The following is a 20,030-nucleotide window of genomic DNA, read 5'->3' on the forward strand; positions in this document are numbered from 1 at the left end:
GAGTTCAGTGCTTTGCGTACGCGTGTTATTAGCTGATGAGCGAAACAACTGTTAGTGGACATTCTATGGAATACAGTATTTGTTTGCCCTTTGTAATGAGTGATTACAAGAAGCTGATGAACCAAATATCAGACATCATCCAAAATTTGCCTGCTGAAATTCTGATGGATACGGCTTTCTGGACTGGACGGCAATGAACAGAAAATAAACACGGAAATAGATTCTGTTATTATTAATACTGGAGTAAGCGGAAGTATACTATAAAGCAGGAAGTAAAATGCTGCTGGGCATAAAGCTTGACGCAGCTAATTAAGCTAAACAAATCAACCGGAACGGTGCATAAGCTATTTAATAGGAAATGCAAATGCTATTTCCTCTTACTGCTGTGTATATCGTAAACTTCCTTGTACTCTTTTTCTTATCGTTCCTTTGATATCTTTAAATGATGGAGGCAAATAATGATTTAATTCAGTTCGTAACTACAAAAAGGCACCAACAGAAATTAGTATAGAAAAGAAAATTCTACACACTGAAGCGGACAAATCGTAATGATAAATATTGGATGTGTACTGAAGTAAGCAGAACTGTCTCAATATATAACGTTATTATCATTCTAATATGACAATCGAGCCATTTATGCTCCAATTTAGAGATCAAGAGGCTGCCGTGGCACACTGTCCACAAATCTGGAAGCCACAGAAGTCATCCGCTCATAAGTGAGCATGCGGAAAGCTGCCCGGTAAACCCCCACGCATTTTACCATCATCAGCAGCTTGCCGAGTTGAAACGGTTGGCCTCATAGGATATATGAGACTGGTGATGGAAATATTCGATGAGCTGGCAAGCAATGCCTCCACCATCCTGGAAACTGCTGCGCATTTTCCAATGTGGGACCAGGCGCGGCACACAATGTACAACCCTCGGGCCCGGAAATACCCACGCTTATCTGCAACTCGGCAGGAGCTGCAGCTCACTGCTGAGCACACAACAACAAAATCCGATGAGCAATTTTTAATGTATCATTCACCGATCAATGATATATTGATTTTTGCCACCGAGGCTTGTGTAAGGCTGCTGACTGAGAGTAACTGCTGGTGCGGGGATGGGACCTTTAAGATTGTCCCATCCTGGTATCATCTTTCATTTATGATGGTTACTGACCGTCATGTATTGTTTGACTTTTAGGAAAGATCTGCCCATGTATAGCCGCATATTTGAAGTGCTCCTTTCCAAAGCGGAAGAACTTGGCGCCCTACTTGATCCGGCGAAATTTGTTTGAGATTTCGCAACAAACTTGATCCCTGCTATTCAAGGCAACTTTCCCTACATCCGAGTGCAAGGTTGCTTCTTCCACTTTTGCCAAGCTGTGCTTCGGCAGGTCGGCCGGCTTGGCATAAGAACCAATTATGTAAATAATCAAGAAATAAGAAAAAAAAAGTAAAAATACTAATAGCATTAGCATTTTTGCTGGTGAACCTTGTACCCGCGGGTTTCGAAATCATTAATGTTGGGACGTCGAGTCAGTTGGAAGCCTTGTTCCGGTACTTCCAGCGGGAGTGGCTTCCGACCAATAAAATTTTACTTTGGAATGTTCATGGTGTGTCTATGCGGATTAACAACCATATGGAAGGTTGGCACAACCGCATGACAAAAAGAGCACGAAAGCACGCACCACCTGGGGTTTTATCAGTTTCTACAACTGATCATCGATGAACAGGGTAAAACCGAGACGGTAGTGCAGCAAATGGATGATGACTATACGCGTGAAATGGGCTTCGTAAGACGTAGCGCACGCTTACGTGTAGATTATTACATCGTAATGAAATTACTACAGAACATTTTTTAAGAGCTACAGCTAGCTTATCATACTTCTTCACCTGTACGATTATAGCACCTTGCATATATTTTATTCATTATTATTGTATAGTTTATTTTGACCATTGTATTATATGTAATATAGTTCAGATTTGTTTGTTGTTGATTGTTGGCTGCTGTTGTAACACATAGCTGTATACTATATATTTGCCTAATTCGGAAGCGCTTGTAGTAAAAAGCGGAAATCTTTCTGTGCAAAACAGTCTGATGATTAGCACAGACGTGAAAAAAATTACAAAAGCCAGTTTATTATGTGAACAACGAAATGTAAAACTGAAAAATCATTTATGTTATAGACTAATATGTACACGTATTTAAAGCCGTATTCAAAAGCTGCAAGACACGTTTTTAAATTCTTATACACATATCGCATATTCACATGTACATATATATCATGTTCTTCAAAATATACACACAAAGACTGAGCAAATGGAAAGAAGTTAAATATTAGTTATGAGCGTATTTACTTTGTTATTGTTATAATTCCTTTGATGCAATAAAAGTTAGCTAACACTATTACATCATATGCAAAGACAGCTGCGTTTTAAAAAATGGGAAATGTTATTATTCATGTCCATATAACGTAATTTAATAGAAATTCACCCCATATTTGGAAAAACGTTGATGAACAACAATCACCCAATCATAGATCAAAGCTGAATAACTAATCAAATGGCACAAGTTATCCGTCTAATCACTTATCATAATGATTAGCTAATAAAGTAGCAGAAGTCATTAGCCAATTACTGATCAATTGCGTGCAACCTATCAGCGAACAGCGAATCACAAAAAGGAAGAGGAGTTTGATTCTCAGAAGTTCAGAGCAGCCCTTTAGACAAACGCTCACGCACCATATGCATGCAACTTGCAGAATTAGAATTGTGAGCAAGCACGTACTCTGTCTGACGAGCTGAAACAACTATTAGTTGACATTCTCTTGAACAGTATTTAAGCTACTAGGTAGAAGAAAAATATTCTTCTCTTATATTCCTTATACTCAAACGGGCTAATATATCTGAAGTACGTCTTGTGCCAAATTATGACGGTAGTATCTCCCGTGTATATGAAGGCAGAGCATACAAAATGAAACATGCCAGCAGGCAGAGGAAATATTGGATTTCCTCAAAAGTATGTTCCAGAAAATGAAATACTTTTTGTAAGACTAAACAGAAAAAACTATCCTTCAGATAATAATATAGAATTTAGATGCAGATTAACAAGCAAGAGGAAAGGTCTATGCTTAGTTGCCAGGAAAACGAAGAACACTTGAAGCCAATCAAGAAATAACACGAATAAAAATTTTTCAACAAATAAGAGAATGGGAACACAACTCTTTCCCCTATTATATCATCCCTACTGTCATTGGGTTACGTACGATTCATAACAGTTTTATTGAAATTTTTGAATTTTCTTAAATTCTTAAATTTAAAACGTTTGCGTAAAAATCAGAGTGCCGACCTGAAACAGAACACGATAAATGAAGTCAAAAATTAATTTTACTTATTTCATAAAATAAAATAAAATAAAAAATATTGCATTATTAAGTATGACGTCTGCAGTAAGTCTGTTAAGCAAGATGCCTCTATTTCTTTGTTAAGAAACTTATGCACTGTTAAATGAAAAAGTTCCATTTTCGAGTTCATGATTTGTTTAAGAATATTTTCCATGTAAGCAAAGAGCTAATTTATATCTTTCATGGGCATAACAACATCCGCAACCTGCAAAAAAACTTGCGTCAAAAACTCTTTTTCAAACAACATAAATTGAAATACCTGAAATTCACATCCAGTAGATTCGATAACGTTCTCCATGCTGACATTATCTCCTAGTTCAACCAGAGTCAATCCATTCAATTTGTCCACTGTGAATACGCATCTTTCAGTGATAATCATGTCCACGCATTTTTCACCAGTTAAAGGCAATTCGCAGGACTGTACAATTTTCGGCTCACCATCTGGCGTGAGATGCTCCATGCAGACAATTATACGACTGTTAGGTGAGCTCACTAAATCCATTGCACTCCCCATACCTTTGATCATTTTTTTCTAAAAAATAAATACATACTTATATTGACATACGGACATACTCGAAATCACGTTGCTAAAAGAAAAATACTTACTGGATTAAACCAATTTGCTAAATCACCATACTGTGATACTTGCATCCCGTCAAGGACAGCAACGTCAAGGTGACCCCTAAAATTGTCATGCATATAATCAGTACAGAATCAATGCATGAACATACCCACGAATCATGGCAAAACTTTCGTCACTTGAAAAATAAGATGCACCTTTTAAAACAGTTATGGATTCCTTTGCAGCGTTAATCAAATCAGCATCTTCTTCATCTTTCTTTGGATAAGGACCCTTAATAAAATCAGATTTATAAATTTTCAACAAAGTTTATTTATAAAACAATCAATTTTATCCTGCATTTCTTTTCATTTTATTAAGTTTAAAAAATGTTTATTTTAAATAATTTCAATTACCTACCATACCCAGTACACCATTTTCACACTGAAACGTTATGTCCATGTCTTTTGAAATATAGGAGGCACAAATAGATGGAATGCCGATACCAAGGTTGACTTTAAATTTTAAAAATAAATTTCATCAAACAGAAATATACACATACATACCATACATTCCTTTTTTAAATTCTGCTACCGCTCGCCTGGCAATTCGATGGTGAATTTCTGAAGTCGGATTTATTTCCAAATTTTTAGCAGACAAAATCAGATTTTCGACGGGCTTTTCATAATTGGATTTCACTATGCGATCAACGTAAATGCCACTAACGTCGATATCTTCTGGATCCAATTCGCCAACTTCAACCAATTCTTCTACTTCAACTATGGAAATGGTTCCAGCTTTGCACATCGGTGGATTGAAGTTCCGTGCAGATTTTCTAAACAATAAATATTAAAATTATATTGAACAGAAAGCATTTTATACATGAGATGTTTACATAATGTATGCCCGTTTACATATAAATATATATATATATATACTTTTTTTGATTTATACCTAAATATCAAGTTGCCACTTCGATCTGCTTTAAAAGCTTTAATCAGTGCAAAGTCACTCTTTATAGCTGTTTCCATTATATATGGCATTCCATTAAAATTACGTCTTTCCTTTCCTTCACTAATCATCATCACTCCACCCTCTTTTTTGAATTTTATCGGCCAGCCACCTTCTTCTATTAAAGTTGAACGCCCGGTAGGAGTGTAAAATGCGGGAATTCCAGCACCACCAGCGCGAATTCTTTCAGCCAGTGTACCCTAATTTAATAATAAAATGTGTTAAATGGTATTATTATTTAATTAAAAATAAGTTTAATAAGTTTTTTTTCGTAAAACTAATATTATCATATAAGTCAGATAACTATCGCAATACCTGCGGTATTATTTCCAACTCTAATTCACCATCTTTGTACTGCCGCATAAATTCTTCATTTTCGCCTACATAAGAAGAAACCATACGTTTTATCTAAAGATGTTATTTAACATTAGAATAAACAAACGCGACACAACCAGAAGAAATAGTTAATGACGTACAAATTCTACATTTCATATCGCTGTCAATATTTAATAAAATAAACGTCCACTAAAATTTAAGTGAAGTTTACAATAACATAACCAAAATAAAAGAAACAAATACCATTTCACACAATGCTTTATTCATAAAAATAAGTTTGATATAAAAAATTCTACCATTTTTAAAGAACATACCTGTCGATTGGTCAATAGCCAACCAATACCAAAATTTTCTAGCCCACAGTTGTTACTGATTATTGTCAAATCTTTTATCTTCGTTTGAACCAGTGCTTTAAGTAAACCTGCTGGAGTGCCGCATATACCAAAACCTAATTGATTTTTTCATTCATTAAAATAAACCATATAAAAAACTTCATTCATTAATAGTCAAAATTCAGTTTAAATATTATAATGCAAACAATTTTCATTAACTTTCCTAAGATTTCATACAGACTGGTCACAATTATTAAACAATATCAAACAATAAGTAACAAATTAATACATCATAACTGCACAAAACACTTTACCACCAACAAGAAGTGTTGCTCCTGAAGGAACATCTTTCACAGCTTCCAAAGGATTTGGATATACTTTATCTTTCTTAAGAAACGTAGTGCATGAAAAGCAGTTCTTCCGCACCTAAAACAATAAATGCTGTCAACAATAAACAAATAAATAAATAAAATCATAAAATGTAACAATAATATTAGGAAATAATATTAAAAATCTTTTTTTAATGACATATTTTGTAACGTTTCTTAAAAATATATTTAGCATTAAATTCAAATCATTTTAAACAAAATAAAAGCCAATATTCGCCATAAAATACATTACAGGACAAAAAAAATATCGTATTTTGCGATGAGCCTTTGCATTTTCGCTTGAATATAAAATCTGCACAACAAAACACAACAGCAAAACAAACCTTAAACATGGAATACTTCAAACTGCGAAGCTGATGATAAAATGAATTCATGTTTTAAGATTTGATAGATGTAGTACCCAACATCAATTAACCTAAAAGTAGTAATCTGATACTGGAAAAGTACAACACAGCTAGCTCATTGTAGATGAATTATATATTTCACATATAAAACAAAAGGAAAATACATAAATTAAAACAGAAAGAAAGAAAAATACAGAAAAGTATTTCATCACAGATTTATAAAACATTTAAATGTTTAAACTCAAAGAACCCAACATTTTCACCGTTTCTATTCAATCAGAAGTAAAACCATTAACACGCAACATAGAAATGAGATACAGCTTCATAAAATACATCTCAGCATAATTTAATTATATAAAAATACAGGAGAAAAACTTGCGCACTTAATGCGCACAAATAAATTTTACTTATAAGAAATTAGTAATTGCATTTGCCAGATTTTCATATATGTATCCAATAAAATATGATGCTTAAAATGTTTTTGATTAAATGTTTTTCTCATTAAGTAAAAATATTTTTAACGCTCAAAATTTCAAGCATTACAATGTAGCTAAAAAAATATAAAATGCGGTTAAATAATAAGTACTGTAAAAATATATGATTTACAAGTATTATAAAACGAATTAATATTAAACTTAAACTTTTAGTACCTTAAAATCTAAAAATCATTGCATAAATGATAAAAATTATTTTCAGTATTTAATCTATGATTTATTATAAATTTCTAACAAAAATTTTGGCTGTCTTGATTTGATAAACTGATAAGGAATGCCATAATCACATCTTTTGAGAAATCTTTTCTCTATACCTGTTCATCAATTTTTAAACTCTTTACGATCAAAATATTGTTTACTGCAACCAAACAATGGTGGCAATGTAAGCTGACACCCTTGTTTTTCTTGACGGTGGACAATGAAATGGCAATAAAACGGTCAAAGGGTCAGCGTCCACGCTGTATACCTGTCACAACCTCAGGGATCAGTTACTAACAACTTGTCAAAACTGAATGTTTCTGAAAGCGCGGCTGTTGCAATCACAGGAGCCACACAGATTAAACGGTTGCACAAACAATCCATTTTAATTGGATTTTTCCTCGGAAATTTGAGCTATCAGCTAAGCTAACAAACGCGGAATGAGGTCAACCAACATGTATAAACAAGAGTGAGGACGGAAGAGAAGCAAGAAACCTTAGCCTTGCAAATTCAGCTATTGTATCATTCCCCGTTCTTGATTCAATTAAAATTGAATTAAATTGAATAAATCAACATCGTTTAAAATTCAGTTTGGTCTACTTCGAGCCAAATTTTCACAACCCTATTTTACTGGTCGTTGAACGCAGTACATTTACTGTATTTTATTGAACTGTAACGGCACGCTGCCGGGTGGGGCCGGCCGATCTGCCTCCGGGTCCGCGCCAGTTCGTCCGCCGTCGCACTGTGCTTGTTCCTTCTCGCTCACTCGGCCTTGTCTTCTCGTCGACATTCTCTGAACACACCTCCACACGTACCACTCGTCTCCATGTCGGTCAGCGCTCTCGCTCTGATAAAAAGATAGAAGATCCCTCTCGGTTTTGTCGTTCCAATATATAGAAGGCTTTCGCGGGGGGGGGCACCGGGGTGGATCAACTGAAATTTGATCCTCTATTGTCTTGCTGACAGTCCCCCGGCTTGCGGCCCTTCTGTAAATCAGCGGCTCGTTACGCGGGGGCTTTGATTTGCTGCTCCCACGGATCATCAGCGACCGGCGTGCCCTCGGATCAATGACCAAACGACACGCCGTACAATGGCTAATTGGGTATCGACGTGTCCGGTCATGAGGGTCTGTCACCAGAAGCCACCCGCGGTCCTCGTCGGCGGCGTCTTTGAACTGGGCGGGATGGGAGGCTTTCTTGCCGCGTTTCCGCATCTGCCTCTGATTATAAAGTACATTATTGAAATGAATTATATTCATAATTTTTAATATATGTGAAATTTCTTTATTTTAGGCGACTGAAAAGCAAATTCCAGGTGCAGCTGTATGTTTAGAGAATGCTGCCGTTTATAACATTTTTCGTATTGCAGCGTCTAATCTTGAAGCATGCAATAAATAATTTGTGATAACTATAATGCCAGTTTCTGTTTATTGTGAAGTAAAAAAATAGTTTACCATTTTTCGTTTTTTTTACTTTCAATATAGGAAAACATTAATTTACTCTTTCATAATGATGGTTTTAGAATAATGCGAAAGATATTTCATTGTAATGCTTAATACTGAAGGAAATAATATAGTTAACTGACTTTAATATTTGAAAGTAGAAAAATATGAATTATTGGGAAGCTAAATAAATGCTACTAATGCTATGATGAAAAAGATAAAAACATTAAGGTGAAGGAAAAGGAGGCGCTGCAAATGGGAGGTTGGTTTACGGCAGCAACAGTCCCGCGATTCCAGACGCTTGCTCCGGACTAGTCAACTAGTCCAAACATATACTCTGGAAGTGTAGAATGTCCGCTTTCATGCTAGCATAGTCCAACACTTCGTGAGACTAACGCAAAATTTCAGTAATGCATGAAGTAAATACTAAAATAACAATGTTTTTTTAAAATAATGCGCCTGACAATCCATCCACTTCTGTCAAGCTTGCATGCAAGAAGATACCGATGATATCGACTGTTATACACTCAATCAAACGAATAAAAAATAAATACAGGGTAAATATTTAACATGCAAATCAGTAGACGGTCCGTGATATTATTCCTTGCAACTTTTTGGCAATTGCTTAGGATTATGAAGCATCGGTGGGGTGTATGAATAGAAGCGGCAAGCATTAGCGGAAATTCGAATATACCGCCATGTTGCAATGATCATCATACAGCTTTTGTGAGCATTGCTGTGATAATCATAGCACGTCCAAATAAACGTAGATCAACAGATTTATTATGCCAATTTTGTCAGATTTTCAGCTAGAAGAGACTTAAAATTTTTTTCAAATAATGAAACTTTAATCAAAATACAAAAAAGTAAATAAATAATACATACTGAAATCAAAAAAAATGTGTAATATGGATTTCCTGCTCATCACTTTTCCATATGTTTATGTTGAAACTATAGAAAGGGCTTAGAAAAACGTAGTCGTTTTGCAACCAAAAAAATGACTATAGGCCTGAGTTTGATATGAAAATGTGCAAAATAACGGGCTTCACTCAAATCTGTAATTTGTTTTACGAATTTTATGAAACTAAGTTTACACAAAGAAAAAAACTGAAGAGTGACGATTTTTTAACGTTAATTTTGTTGTATTTTTGCCAATAAAAGACTTTAAAATTATCAAAATTGAAAATACTTTCATGTCAATATATACAACATTCTTCATACTATCCAATAAAACAAATTTCATAAAACTTGAACATACTTCCGGCCTTTTACGCGTGTTTTTTTAAAATGGGGTGTGCCACACCCCAACATCCATCAAAGGGTTAAAAACAAAATTTTTTTCTTGTTATAATCATGAATATAATTAATGATATTTTTGCATCATTTGCTGGTCAATTCTGAGAAATTTGCTTTACTTTAAACTAACCATTTAATGAATTTGTTCAACATTTGAAGAACTTTTTCAAAAGTGCTTTTAATCACTTTCTTTGTTTTGCATCACTTAATTTTGCATCTATAAAAGCACCACCTCTTCTCTTTATGTAAATCAGAAAACTTCATTTTGTGTGAGATGTGTGAGATTTTGCTGAAAATGAGATACGTGAAATTACAATGTAGCCAATGGATCTACATAGCGACGAATCAACACAGCGTTGCTAGTTTAGGCAGCGTTGTTTACTCAGACGTCTGGGATAAGCTTGCTTAAAATTTTGCTCCGGGCTAAAGCATTGCTTTCCAACATAAAAAGCGTTTCTGTGCTATTCGTTTCAGTATTAGTCATTTCATGTTACTTGTTGTGTGATTTTCCCCCTTTACTGTTTATTCCTTATTTTTGTTCTTGTGTTTCGCTGTATGCTGTAGTAATAAAATGTTCTTTGAAAGCAATCCTACTTGCTGCTGATCCAAATCAGAAATTACGTTAAGGAAAAATTATTCATCCACCATGTTACACCAGAATTGATTTTAAAAATTGTTTCAATATCAATCTCAGCTCAATACTACACACTATCTGCAGTTTTGATCTTTTGAAACACTTGAGAAACTTGAGAATAATGAATGGTAAGAATAAGAAATTTTTGAATTTTTGTAAACAAAATTGATTGAAATTTATACAGTTTCTCTTTTTTCTAAAATAAAACTATTTTCATAAGAAAAAGTTTCAAAAGAAAATATTTATCTGAGTATTTCATCATAAATTAAGAAAATAAATAAGCTCTTGTTTCAATTGTAAGTCAAAGCTGTGACATGACCAACTGCAGAATTTTGCCAACATAAAATTTGAAACCTCTCACTTTTCACTTCCACCTTCTTCTCGACTCTATCAAACATCCTTATCACTATGCTGCTTTTCACCGTTCGCTGAAAAATGTTCCTTGCCATCTGCATATTCTTTGGTTTTACAAGTTTATCAAGATCACTTTCATTTGGCATAAATTTGCTATGAGATGTCATGAAACATTCTTTCTCAAATCTTCAGTAAAACAACTAGCCTGAGATAGGGGTTTTCACTATAATTCGTTCACTCTGTCACTTTTATACTCGGTTATCCAGCTACTGTAGAACCTGACGTTTTCATCTTTTTCTATTTTTGCAAACAAAGCTTTTGATGTGCAACTGTGAAATTTTCATTTAATAATTAGTAGAATGCTTTATCACAACTTGTTTTTATGCTATTAACGAAGAAGATCAATTGTATGTTTTCAAAACTAAATATATATAAGCCTCGTGATTACTGCTTCACAGGTGCTCCGTTTCTACGTGTGTCCTTTCAAGCATAAAATGAAGGAAGAAGACTGTTTTACATTCTGTAGCAAAGCGTATCGATATTTCAGATTAATTTATTACTAAATTGAAGGCATATTGATTTTTTTAATGGTGTTTTCAAAATCCTTCACGGTTTCACATTGTACTGCTTACAAAACTTTATCTTAATATTTTAAGAGAAAAACTGTTTTTTTATCCTTTTATTTCTTCAAATGTCGCTATTTTTTTGGGTGCATACAAATTTAATTTTGTCATTATTCGGTTCCAACACTGAACCGAAAATGTCAAACATACAGAAAAGAGAGCAGAAACAAGTATATCGAGAAAAGAACGATATGCAAAACAGGATTAACGGCCTTAAATTTAGTGAGCAACCATTAAACAATCACAGATTAACCCTGAATTGCTAATAAAATAGCATAAGTCATCAGTCAATTAGAGATCAATTTATAAGAGTCAATCAAAGGTAGAGGTCAGAGTCGAGAGTGGACAAAAGAAGAAAATCGCGTTTGCCAGACACGTCTGTGAACTAATCAAAGGGCTAACACTAATAATACGACTATATTTAAAGTAAACACAATATTGCACAGTTATTTTAATGATGAGTTAACTGCGTAGAGATGACAGGATGCAGACTCACCGCTACATACATGCAACGGATTACGGAAGACTGAGTACCTGCAGGTGTATATTACATTCTATCAGCACCGAATCAATGTTGTCCTCTTATTATCCATACCCCATTTTGTTCTCTATATGTGATATTGGTGACACTCAAATACGCCATTTTATTTACACGGTCATGTTGCTTACATCACCAATAGATACATGTACAAAGACTAATCAGAAACGTCCTGCGCGGTCAGAAGGCCACGGCACCTGCCATATCAGAATATCCCCGAACAATGGTACAAGAAGTTGCCGGCATCCAGGCGACTGGGCAACAAAGGAAGACGCGACATGATATGAGCAATCAGAGCTGGCCCCCTGGAGCGAACCAAACAATTATCGCCAATTAAAGGCTTTACGGGAGGTCAAGCCGTGTGCCGCGACTCGGAGGCAGAATATATTAGGCACCGACCGTCCACTAGTGGTCAGGAGTAGTGAGCGAAGTGGAGTTGTGAACAGCGTTTGTGCGTGTGCGCTAGTGTTGTGACGTGGTTATAAACAAAACCGTATAACAAGACGTCGGGAAGAACCGCGCGCGTGGTCAGAAAACTGCTAGAGAACGATACTTTCCAGGGAAGACGCGGAAACGTGGAAACCGTGGAACCAGCAGGCCAGGGCGGCGCGTGGCATACACCCACGCATAGAGGTTATGGTAAAACATTGCCTGCATCACACTGTTTTCCTATTTTCGTATATTTTTTAAAATTTGATCTTCAAGGTCCAGTTTGTTTATCGTACATGTGACAATTTTTACGGTAGATGATCATAACTGTATAACTTTTCTAAATGTCAGTCACGGATAATTATTTATTTAAAATGAGAAAATAATTAATTAATAAGTTTTTTATATAACAGTATTTCAATTTAAATTATAGAATAATTAAGAAATTATGCTTAAAAACTGAAAAATTATGAAAGTAGAGAAAAATAAATAATAAAAAGTATTATAAATAGCGATTTAAAATTAATTGGTTAATTAACAAAAACAAAATCATACAGTATTAGTGAAGTTATAAAGTGGCGATTTTTGGCGACGCTTGTCGTCAGATCAGTTTATCATAATCATGTAAATATGAATTTTTGTCTAAAATATATGTATTTTCTAAATATTAAAAAATTAAATGGTCTGACAAATGATTTCAAAATATTTTCATTTAAAATATGGTAATTGTGCCTGAATTTTATTTACTACAGTGTTTGTAACGTTGGCGATGATCTGTTGCGTGTGTGGCAGTCTGTCGGATGTCGTCATTTGTTATCGGTTGCGTCGTATAATAATGATGACGTAACACTTTTAAGGATACGACTAATTATTATATCTACTTTTAATCGAATATAATTAAGGAAATTACTTGTAAGTGAAATTAAATTGATTATAAAAATTATAATTATTTTGACAGATTGTTGAATAATGGAATTTATTTAGCGTTTATTTTCAAGTTACAGCGCAAGGTATGAATTTCCGTTCACTGTTGTTTGTTTTTGTATTATTTGTATTTTGAATTGTCAAGTGAACGCTTCTATTTGTGCAGTAATAGATTGTTATTTGTCATAAACAAATAATTTTAGGAAATTTTATCTTTGGCAAGATTGAATATGTTTACTTTTTTTTATTTTTGTGTTAACTAATTTTGAGCTGATTAGAATGTTACTTTTGAACGCGTGTTGTTTTTTGAGGTATTTACTTTTTCAGTTTTTTGATGTTTGATTTTTCGGATGCTTCCAGCGAGTGTATTTTCAGTTGACAGTGTCATGCAGTAGTGGCAATGTTCTTAATATTTTTAGAAATGGCAGACAACATTAATCAAGAAAAGCAGTTCCCTGAAGAAGACACCTCAACAATCAGTGTTCATGATGGTTCGGACAGTTCCGTTGCGGATGCTAATGTAGAAAATGAAACAAATGGCCACAAGGAGAATAAGGAGATGAGCGTTACAAGTGAACGTAGTAGTTCAGAACAATGCGAAATCCTAGACGACACTTTTACAAGTAATGCAAAATTTTCAAACTGTGAAAACTTTTGTCTTCATAATAATGTTTTTATAGATGACAGTGACACTGGCAGCGATTCGACTCTTTACAATGACTCGAGTGATTGTGAAAGTGAAGAAAGATCTGAAAATGTTCCAGTAGATATGAAAAAGGGAAATTATTTGCGTCATGCTGAATTAAGTAACCAACCCAAACTCTGTGTAGCTCTTTCTGGTGTAAAAGATATGTTTTTTTTTATTTTGCACAGAGATTTTCGGTGATGGCAATATCGATCAACGTGAATTTTACAAAAGAGTGAAGTATCACCGTGCGGGGATGAACCGCAGAAGCGGTATTGCTGGGTTTTTTTTAAGCGCTACTTTTTTTGAATGATTTTAATTTCAGCACACCGTCGGCATTACAGCAGAAATGGTATTTCTGCCAATTCGATGAAGTCAGAGGAAAGACACTTTCGCCAAAGGGGTGGGATTATTTTAGCGAAAATTCTTGTGAATCATTTTTGTGGAGGCAATTTTATTTCTTTTTCAGCTAGAAGACTACCTGTAGCGCCATTCGTCGACACATTACAAGTTAATTTTGGGCAGCTCTCGATAGCCGATTATAGCAAATTGTGTTGCGTTTTAAAGGAGTCGAACGAAGGAAATGTCCGGAAGAGCGAACAAGCCAACGGTAAAGTATTATGTCCTGCGAAAATTCCGAATGAACCACCAAAGCAGGCTAATGAACGAACGTCGGTAAACGAGTCACGTGATGCGAATGAGCCATTGCGAACCGATTCTGCTATCAATGCAAGTATATTCAAAGAATTCGGCTATGATGTCGCTTTGCTGCCAAAAGTGCAAGCATTGAAGGTCGATTTTACGACCAGAGCCTATTGGGGAACTGAATCAGCATTTAAATATGGGAAAGATGTGCTTTTTTGTGGCAGTCGCACGTCGACCGATGCACTAGCTTATTTGCTGCCAATTGTATCCCAATTACACCATCGTTCGAAAATACGCGACAAAGGGACACCCCAAGCGGTCATTGTCGTCAATTCTGTGAACGACGCAATTACCGTCTACACACTGTGCGAAACACTTTTAAGCGGTACTGACTTCCGTTGTGTACGACTGTACGGTGACATCTTCGCTAAGCAACAGTTGTCGGCATTGTTCAATGGATGCGATATTCTTGTCGGGGTTCCGGAATGTATAACTCGCTTCATGAAAGATGGTTTACTGTCGTTGTGCTATTGTCGATTTTTTATCTTCGATGAAATTGACAAAATGTTGAGAGGGAGAAAATGTGTGAATACGAGAATGATTGCGGATGTGCGACCTAATGTGAAGTTTTTAGCAGCCGCATTCTCCAGCAGCATATCGACGGAAGTGGAAACATTCACGGATTCGTATTTGAACTGTAATGGGCTGGTTAGAGTGAACTTCACCGGTGTTGATAATGATAGCCGAAAGAAAATAATAACTCAGAAGTTTATCGCAGCCGAACCTAATAAGATCGATCAATTTTTGACTCTAATCAAGGATTTTGTATTAAAACATCCGAACAAAAATCAAGCACCCAAAATTGTCATCTTTGTCACCCGGAAGCGGTTGGCCAACATTTTGGCAGCGATGCTATTGTTGGAAGGCTTCAAGGCGCTCAGCCTGCACGGCGACTACGACCAATTGGACCGAGAAACAACGACGTCCCTATTCAAGACTGGTTTAATCAACATGCTGGTTTCGACTGATATCTCGCTCACATATTACCACTTGGGCGTGGTGAATTATTTGATCAATTTTGAAATGCCCTGTGGCTTTAGTAGATACTTGAGCCACCTCAATGTGACTGAACAAAAAGAATTTCCTGCTAAATGCATCACCTTATTTGATCCAAGCTGCGAATTGAAGCGAGTGAAAGATTTCCAATTTTATTTTCAAGTAAACTATAATGAAATTGTTGAAATCATCTATAGTCATATTGAAGAGAATACGGCTACAGAATCCCAAGCGACATTGGAACAAGATGCTGCTGCTGTTGCTGCTGATGCTGCTGCTGCTGATGCTGCTGCTGCTGATGCTGCGTGCTGCTGCTGCTGCTGCTGCTGCTGATGCTGCTGCTGCTGATGCTGCTGCTGCTGCTGCTGAGGAAACGCAACAACAACAACAACCAGCCACATGAAATGTTATAGTTGGTATTTTTACTCTGAAGGGATAATTTTGTCGTGTGTGTAGTTAAAGAAAACAAATATATCCTTTTTATTCCAGTATAAATTTCGATAATTCAGTAGTTGTAGATTTTTATTAGCTGAAATGAATTAATTCTGTTGGTGTTTGTTATTCAACGCCAACCGTACTTTAGTTGAAAAATTGGCTTTTTCAAAATAAATTTGTTCATTAAATTCACCGTATTAACATCTGTATCATTACAGTAAATTCACTGATTAAATTCAAATCAAATTAAATCACTGGTCCTGTCATTGTTGAATGTTGGTGTCTATTTTGAAACGAATGAATAACCGCTTATTTATAAATTAAATAATTTGCATACTTGTAGTTTCTGATTGATTTTCACGTTAAAGCCAAAGTTGTAAACTTGTGCAAAGACACATTCTTTACAAATCCAATTACTTGGATGCTTTGTGAATAAATGACAAACGTGACACCGGTACAACAGGACAAAACAGTTTTACAATTGATTCAATATTTCAACTTAATGGAAACGATCCGAATGATATGTTCGTCGTTCAGAATGCGTGTTTTCATTTTTGTCATCGAATACGACACTTCCATTGAGATGATGAAATTCAAATTCGTGAAAAATTTCACAAACATAAATTTTGTATTCAATCGTATTCAAATAAATTTCGCAAATTACTGCATTGGCTTTATCGCCTAAACTTTTCATTGATTGAAAATTTTCTGCTTTGATTAGCTACAATTTTTTTTATTTCATTGGTCGAAATTTTTAATTACATAATGTTAACATTTGATCTGAAATTTGGCAGTAAAATTTTTTCACTGTTTTTCTTTCAAATATTTACTTTTCTACTTTGTACTTTTAGTGATTAGTATTTTAGTGTTTAGTATGATTTACAAAAATTTCCATGTTTTACTACTGTTATGGTAGCTAAATAAAGTTTAATTATTTTTTGAAGTCAATTTTTATAAATGAAATTTACTTTTCAATGCTCAACAACAACAACAACAACAATAACAAACAATGTAAATAAAGTGACAAATAAACAACAAATAATAACAGCAATGATAATAACATATAATACAAAAAATATAATGCAAAACCACCATTTGAAAGGCGGCATTAAATTGGCTCTGGCTTCAGATACATCAACGCTTCAAGAAACCGCTCCAAGGTAGTCCTGCCGCTGGTTTATTCATCCGTATATATCATAACCCGTCGTTGGTTTTCAGCGTACCTATTACTTATTTGTCTGATGGAACCAGCGGCAGGATTTCTTGAAAGCAACTGGTTAATTGGCGTTTCTATCACGGCTTGTTCTTTTTAAAGAGAAATTGAAGTCTTTTCTATTAAATAAAATAGCTTATGCACCGTTACGGTTGATTTGTTTAGCTCAATTAGCTGCGTCAAGCTTTATGCCCAGCAGCATTTTACTTCCTGCTTCATAAGTGTACTTCTCGCTTACTCCAGTATTAATAATAACGGAATCTATTTCCGTGTTTATTTTCTGTTCATTGCCGTCCAGTCCAGAAAGCCGTATCCATCAGAATTTCAGCAAACAAAAAATCTCATATACACGATATCGGATATATGATTCATCAATTTCTTATGATGAGTTATTACAACAGGCAAGCAAATACAATGTACAATGTCCAAATAGAATGGCAACGAACAGTTTTTTCACCCATCAGATAAATAACGCTTTAGCTGGCAATTATATGAAATTTATGCATAAGATGCTTTTCCATTTGCCAGAAATTGTTCTGCTGAGTAGCTAATGGCGATTTTACTCGAATGGGAACATCTAAAATTGATAAATTGTCTAAAGCTGCAGTTTTCAAGCTAAAAGTTGGAGTGGTGATTGCTGAATGTTAGCATCGAAATACTTTTCTGATTTTGTCTGCCTGTTTTCTGAAAATATTTCTGACTTGCAAAAAAATTTAATCTTCCAATCTTTCTTTCGATCCTGTTCACAAGAGTTATTGTTTTAATTCTTATATTTCATTTAAATAAAAAATAAAATCTGGAATTTTGTTTAAAATAGAAATTTGTGATTATACATTTTGTGTAAATTGTATTAAATTTCTCTTTTGAGGCGGAGAAAAATTCTGACAAAACCTCAGTGCGTTTTAATTGTCAAATAATTAATTTGGTCAAAAGTACGGTTTAAAAGAAANGTCAACCAACAGTTGCTTTCACTCGTCATATAAATTACCTTCTTAGCTAACAATTAAATCAGATTTATGCCTAAGGTTCTTTTCTATTTGTCAGATATTGTTCTGATGAAGGCTAGTTGAAGGCTACTCAAGTACAAAGAGAAAATCTAAAATTGATAAATTGTCTACAGCTGCAGTTTTCAGCTAAAACTGGGAGTGGTGATTGCTGAATGTTAGCATCGAAACACTTTTCTGATTTTGCCTGAAGTGTTCTCTGAAAATGTTTCTAGTTTGCAGAAGAATTTAATCTTCCAATCTTTCTTTCGCTCCTGTTCACAAGAGTTATTGTTTTTCTTCTCATGTTTCATTTAAATAAAAAATAAAATCTGGAATTTTGTTTAAAGTAAAAATTTGTGATTATNCATTTTGTGTANATTGTATGAAATTTCTCTTNNAGNNNTCNNNNGCAGGGGTAGCCAAAGTGGTCGATATCGACCCCTCGGGGTCGAAGGGACTCTTTAAGGGGTCGATAAAAGCTTAGGGGTCCAATGGGGGTCGATGAACTCCAGGATCGAATATGAACTTTGAAATCCCATCTGAGTAATTTATTTCGTCGAGAACTATTTTGTAACAATAATTTATACTTTTCTGAACTATCAACAGACACTACCAGAAATTAATTTTGCGCGATGCTAAGAGTATTTTCGACTTCAGGCTAAATTTTCACCACCTTTTCTTACTGGTCGTTTAGACGCCAGTTAGACAAAATGCGGCTTTGTTCTAAGAGTTTGATAAATGTGTTGCATAGGCCTTTGTCGGATATTTTCGCGTCTTTCGTTACATCTGATGAATTGGTAAATACGATTTTATCAAAGCAAAGGAACAGACTGAACCTGGAAATGCGTGGAGACTTGCGCCTGAAACTCATCAATTTCCAGTCAAATATCAAGGCCCTTGCAGCTGCTCATCAAACACATCCTTCACATTAACGATGCCAAGCGGTTTAAATAAAAAATATCATAATAGTTAAATAAAAAATTACAAACTACTTTGAATTTACATGAATATGGCCATTATAGGAACAGATATACAAACTGACGAAAGGATAATTAAACGTAAAGGTAAAATAAAGCTGATAGAGAATCAGTAATTGTGAAAAGGGTAAAGAATAAATTTGATTAAAAATTATGATGGATTAAAATTTTTGATTAATTAAAAATAAATAAAAAGATGATACATTATAATAAAGAAATTTATTATTAATAATACTTGTTTTATGAGCTTGGGGGTTGATGAGGCATCAAGGAATCCATAGGAGGTCGATGAAGCATCAAGGAGAACCATAGGGGGTCGATGATAGAAAAAGTTTGGCTATCCCTGATCTAAAGTAAAACTGACAACTCGGTTGATTAAACATTCAAGTTGCAATTGTTGTATTACGATGATAACCACATGTTGAACATTCCAGATCAAAAAGGATCTGTTGGATTTAGAAATCATTTTACGAAACAAAAGTGAAAGAAAAAGAAAATTATTTTTCATCTCAAGTTCACTTTATCATAGGTAGGAACGTTATCTTCCTCTAGCATTGCATATTTTCTGCCAAAATGTGATCATTGCTGGTTATCCTCGTCGGCAAACATAAAGCATATATTGATTTCTCATTTGCTGCCATAACTTTCATTCCCATTGTTTGGAGTGAATAATATCTGGGCAATATCAAAGGGTTTGCTAGCTGCGTCAAGCAGTGAATTATCCATTTGAGAGAACGTCTGCC

The 20,030-nt window shown here is 34.8% G+C and overlaps 7 protein-coding genes across 7 annotated transcripts; 5 read left to right on the plus strand and 2 right to left on the minus strand.

Moving 5' to 3' along the window:
• Nucleotides 1–807: 807 nt before the first annotated feature.
• On the plus strand, nt 808–1,279 carry Tsp_11445 (conserved hypothetical protein). The gene is given in 2 exon segments (XM_003372963.1): nt 808–1,172; nt 1,186–1,279. 2 exon segments carry the CDS (start codon nt 808–810, stop codon nt 1,277–1,279), a joined length of 459 nt encoding a protein of 152 aa, XP_003373011.1.
• A 225-nt stretch (nt 1,280–1,504) lies between these two features.
• Tsp_11446 (hypothetical protein) lies at nt 1,505–2,300 on the plus strand. The gene is made up of 3 exons (XM_003372964.1): nt 1,505–1,630; nt 1,691–1,801; nt 2,172–2,300. The coding sequence occupies exons 1-3, from the start codon at nt 1,505–1,507 to the stop codon at nt 2,298–2,300; spliced, it is 366 nt and encodes a 121-aa protein (XP_003373012.1).
• A 1,254-nt stretch (nt 2,301–3,554) lies between these two features.
• Tsp_11447 (ScoB) lies at nt 3,555–6,389 on the minus strand. Its single transcript, XM_003372965.1, is given in 12 exon segments — nt 3,555–3,593; nt 3,648–3,920; nt 3,995–4,070; nt 4,120–4,241; nt 4,368–4,462; nt 4,514–4,782; nt 4,902–5,158; nt 5,274–5,366; nt 5,385–5,483; nt 5,609–5,742; nt 5,941–6,052; nt 6,339–6,389. The coding sequence occupies 12 exon segments, from the start codon at nt 6,387–6,389 to the stop codon at nt 3,555–3,557; spliced, it is 1,620 nt and encodes a 539-aa protein (XP_003373013.1).
• Nucleotides 6,390–7,703: 1,314 nt separating this feature from the next.
• Nucleotides 7,704–8,264, minus strand: Tsp_11448 (conserved hypothetical protein). Its single transcript, XM_003372966.1, has 2 exons — nt 8,016–8,264; nt 7,704–7,898 (listed from the first exon to the last, which is right to left on the minus strand). Exons 1-2 carry the CDS (start codon nt 8,262–8,264, stop codon nt 7,704–7,706), a joined length of 444 nt encoding a protein of 147 aa, XP_003373014.1.
• Nucleotides 8,265–11,883: 3,619 nt separating this feature from the next.
• Nucleotides 11,884–12,219, plus strand: Tsp_11449 (conserved hypothetical protein). The gene has a single exon (XM_003372967.1). The coding sequence runs from the start codon at nt 11,884–11,886 to the stop codon at nt 12,217–12,219; it is 336 nt and encodes a 111-aa protein (XP_003373015.1).
• A 1,492-nt stretch (nt 12,220–13,711) lies between these two features.
• Nucleotides 13,712–15,648, plus strand: Tsp_11450 (conserved hypothetical protein). Its single transcript, XM_003372968.1, has 5 exons — nt 13,712–13,913; nt 13,971–14,096; nt 14,301–14,378; nt 14,445–15,507; nt 15,528–15,648. Exons 1-5 carry the CDS (start codon nt 13,712–13,714, stop codon nt 15,646–15,648), a joined length of 1,590 nt encoding a protein of 529 aa, XP_003373016.1.
• A 1,543-nt stretch (nt 15,649–17,191) lies between these two features.
• On the plus strand, nt 17,192–17,691 carry Tsp_11451 (conserved hypothetical protein). The gene is made up of 2 exons (XM_003372969.1): nt 17,192–17,271; nt 17,460–17,691. Exons 1-2 carry the CDS (start codon nt 17,192–17,194, stop codon nt 17,689–17,691), a joined length of 312 nt encoding a protein of 103 aa, XP_003373017.1.
• The last annotated feature ends 2,339 nt before the right edge of the window (nt 17,692–20,030 follow it).

The sequence above is a fragment of the Trichinella spiralis genome, assembly GCF_000181795.1.
Source record: "Trichinella spiralis strain ISS 195 chromosome Unknown Scfld7, whole genome shotgun sequence".
Taxonomy (NCBI): Eukaryota; Metazoa; Nematoda; class Enoplea; order Trichinellida; family Trichinellidae; genus Trichinella; species Trichinella spiralis.

What these genes read in the sequence shown, in the direction of transcription:
- Tsp_11445 (XM_003372963.1), top strand. Translation starts at nt 808, where the DNA reads ATGAGACTGGTGATGGAAATATTCGATGAGCTGGCAAGCAATGCCTCC.
- Tsp_11446 (XM_003372964.1), top strand. Translation starts at nt 1,505, where the DNA reads ATGTTGGGACGTCGAGTCAGTTGGAAGCCTTGTTCCGGTACTTCCAGC. An exon ending in GATTAACAACCATATGGAAG is followed by an intron (nt 1,631 to 1,690) that starts GTTGGCACAACC and finishes GGGTTTTATCAG; the next exon opens with TTTCTACAACTGATCATCGA. An exon ending in GACGTAGCGCACGCTTACGT is followed by an intron (nt 1,802 to 2,171) that starts GTAGATTATTAC and finishes TTTATGTTATAG; the next exon opens with ACTAATATGTACACGTATTT.
- Tsp_11447 (XM_003372965.1), bottom strand. Translation starts at nt 6,389, where the DNA reads ATGAATTCATTTTATCATCAGCTTCGCAGTTTGAAGTATTCCATGTTT. An exon ending in TGAAGTATTCCATGTTTAAG is followed by an intron (nt 6,053 to 6,338) that starts GTTTGTTTTGCT and finishes TTATTGTTTTAG; the next exon opens with GTGCGGAAGAACTGCTTTTC. An exon ending in AGTGGCAACTTGATATTTAG is followed by an intron (nt 4,783 to 4,901) that starts GTATAAATCAAA and finishes TTTATTGTTTAG; the next exon opens with AAAATCTGCACGGAACTTCA.
- Tsp_11448 (XM_003372966.1), bottom strand. Translation starts at nt 8,264, where the DNA reads ATGCGGAAACGCGGCAAGAAAGCCTCCCATCCCGCCCAGTTCAAAGAC. An exon ending in GGGCCGCAAGCCGGGGGACT is followed by an intron (nt 7,899 to 8,015) that starts GTCAGCAAGACA and finishes TCTTTTTATCAG; the next exon opens with AGCGAGAGCGCTGACCGACA.
- Tsp_11449 (XM_003372967.1), top strand. Translation starts at nt 11,884, where the DNA reads ATGCAGACTCACCGCTACATACATGCAACGGATTACGGAAGACTGAGT.
- Tsp_11450 (XM_003372968.1), top strand. Translation starts at nt 13,712, where the DNA reads ATGGCAGACAACATTAATCAAGAAAAGCAGTTCCCTGAAGAAGACACC. An exon ending in CCTAGACGACACTTTTACAA is followed by an intron (nt 13,914 to 13,970) that starts GTAATGCAAAAT and finishes ATGTTTTTATAG; the next exon opens with ATGACAGTGACACTGGCAGC. An exon ending in AAGACACTTTCGCCAAAGGG is followed by an intron (nt 14,379 to 14,444) that starts GTGGGATTATTT and finishes TTTCTTTTTCAG; the next exon opens with CTAGAAGACTACCTGTAGCG.
- Tsp_11451 (XM_003372969.1), top strand. Translation starts at nt 17,192, where the DNA reads ATGCAAAACCACCATTTGAAAGGCGGCATTAAATTGGCTCTGGCTTCA. An exon ending in CTTCAAGAAACCGCTCCAAG is followed by an intron (nt 17,272 to 17,459) that starts GTAGTCCTGCCG and finishes TAAATAAAATAG; the next exon opens with CTTATGCACCGTTACGGTTG.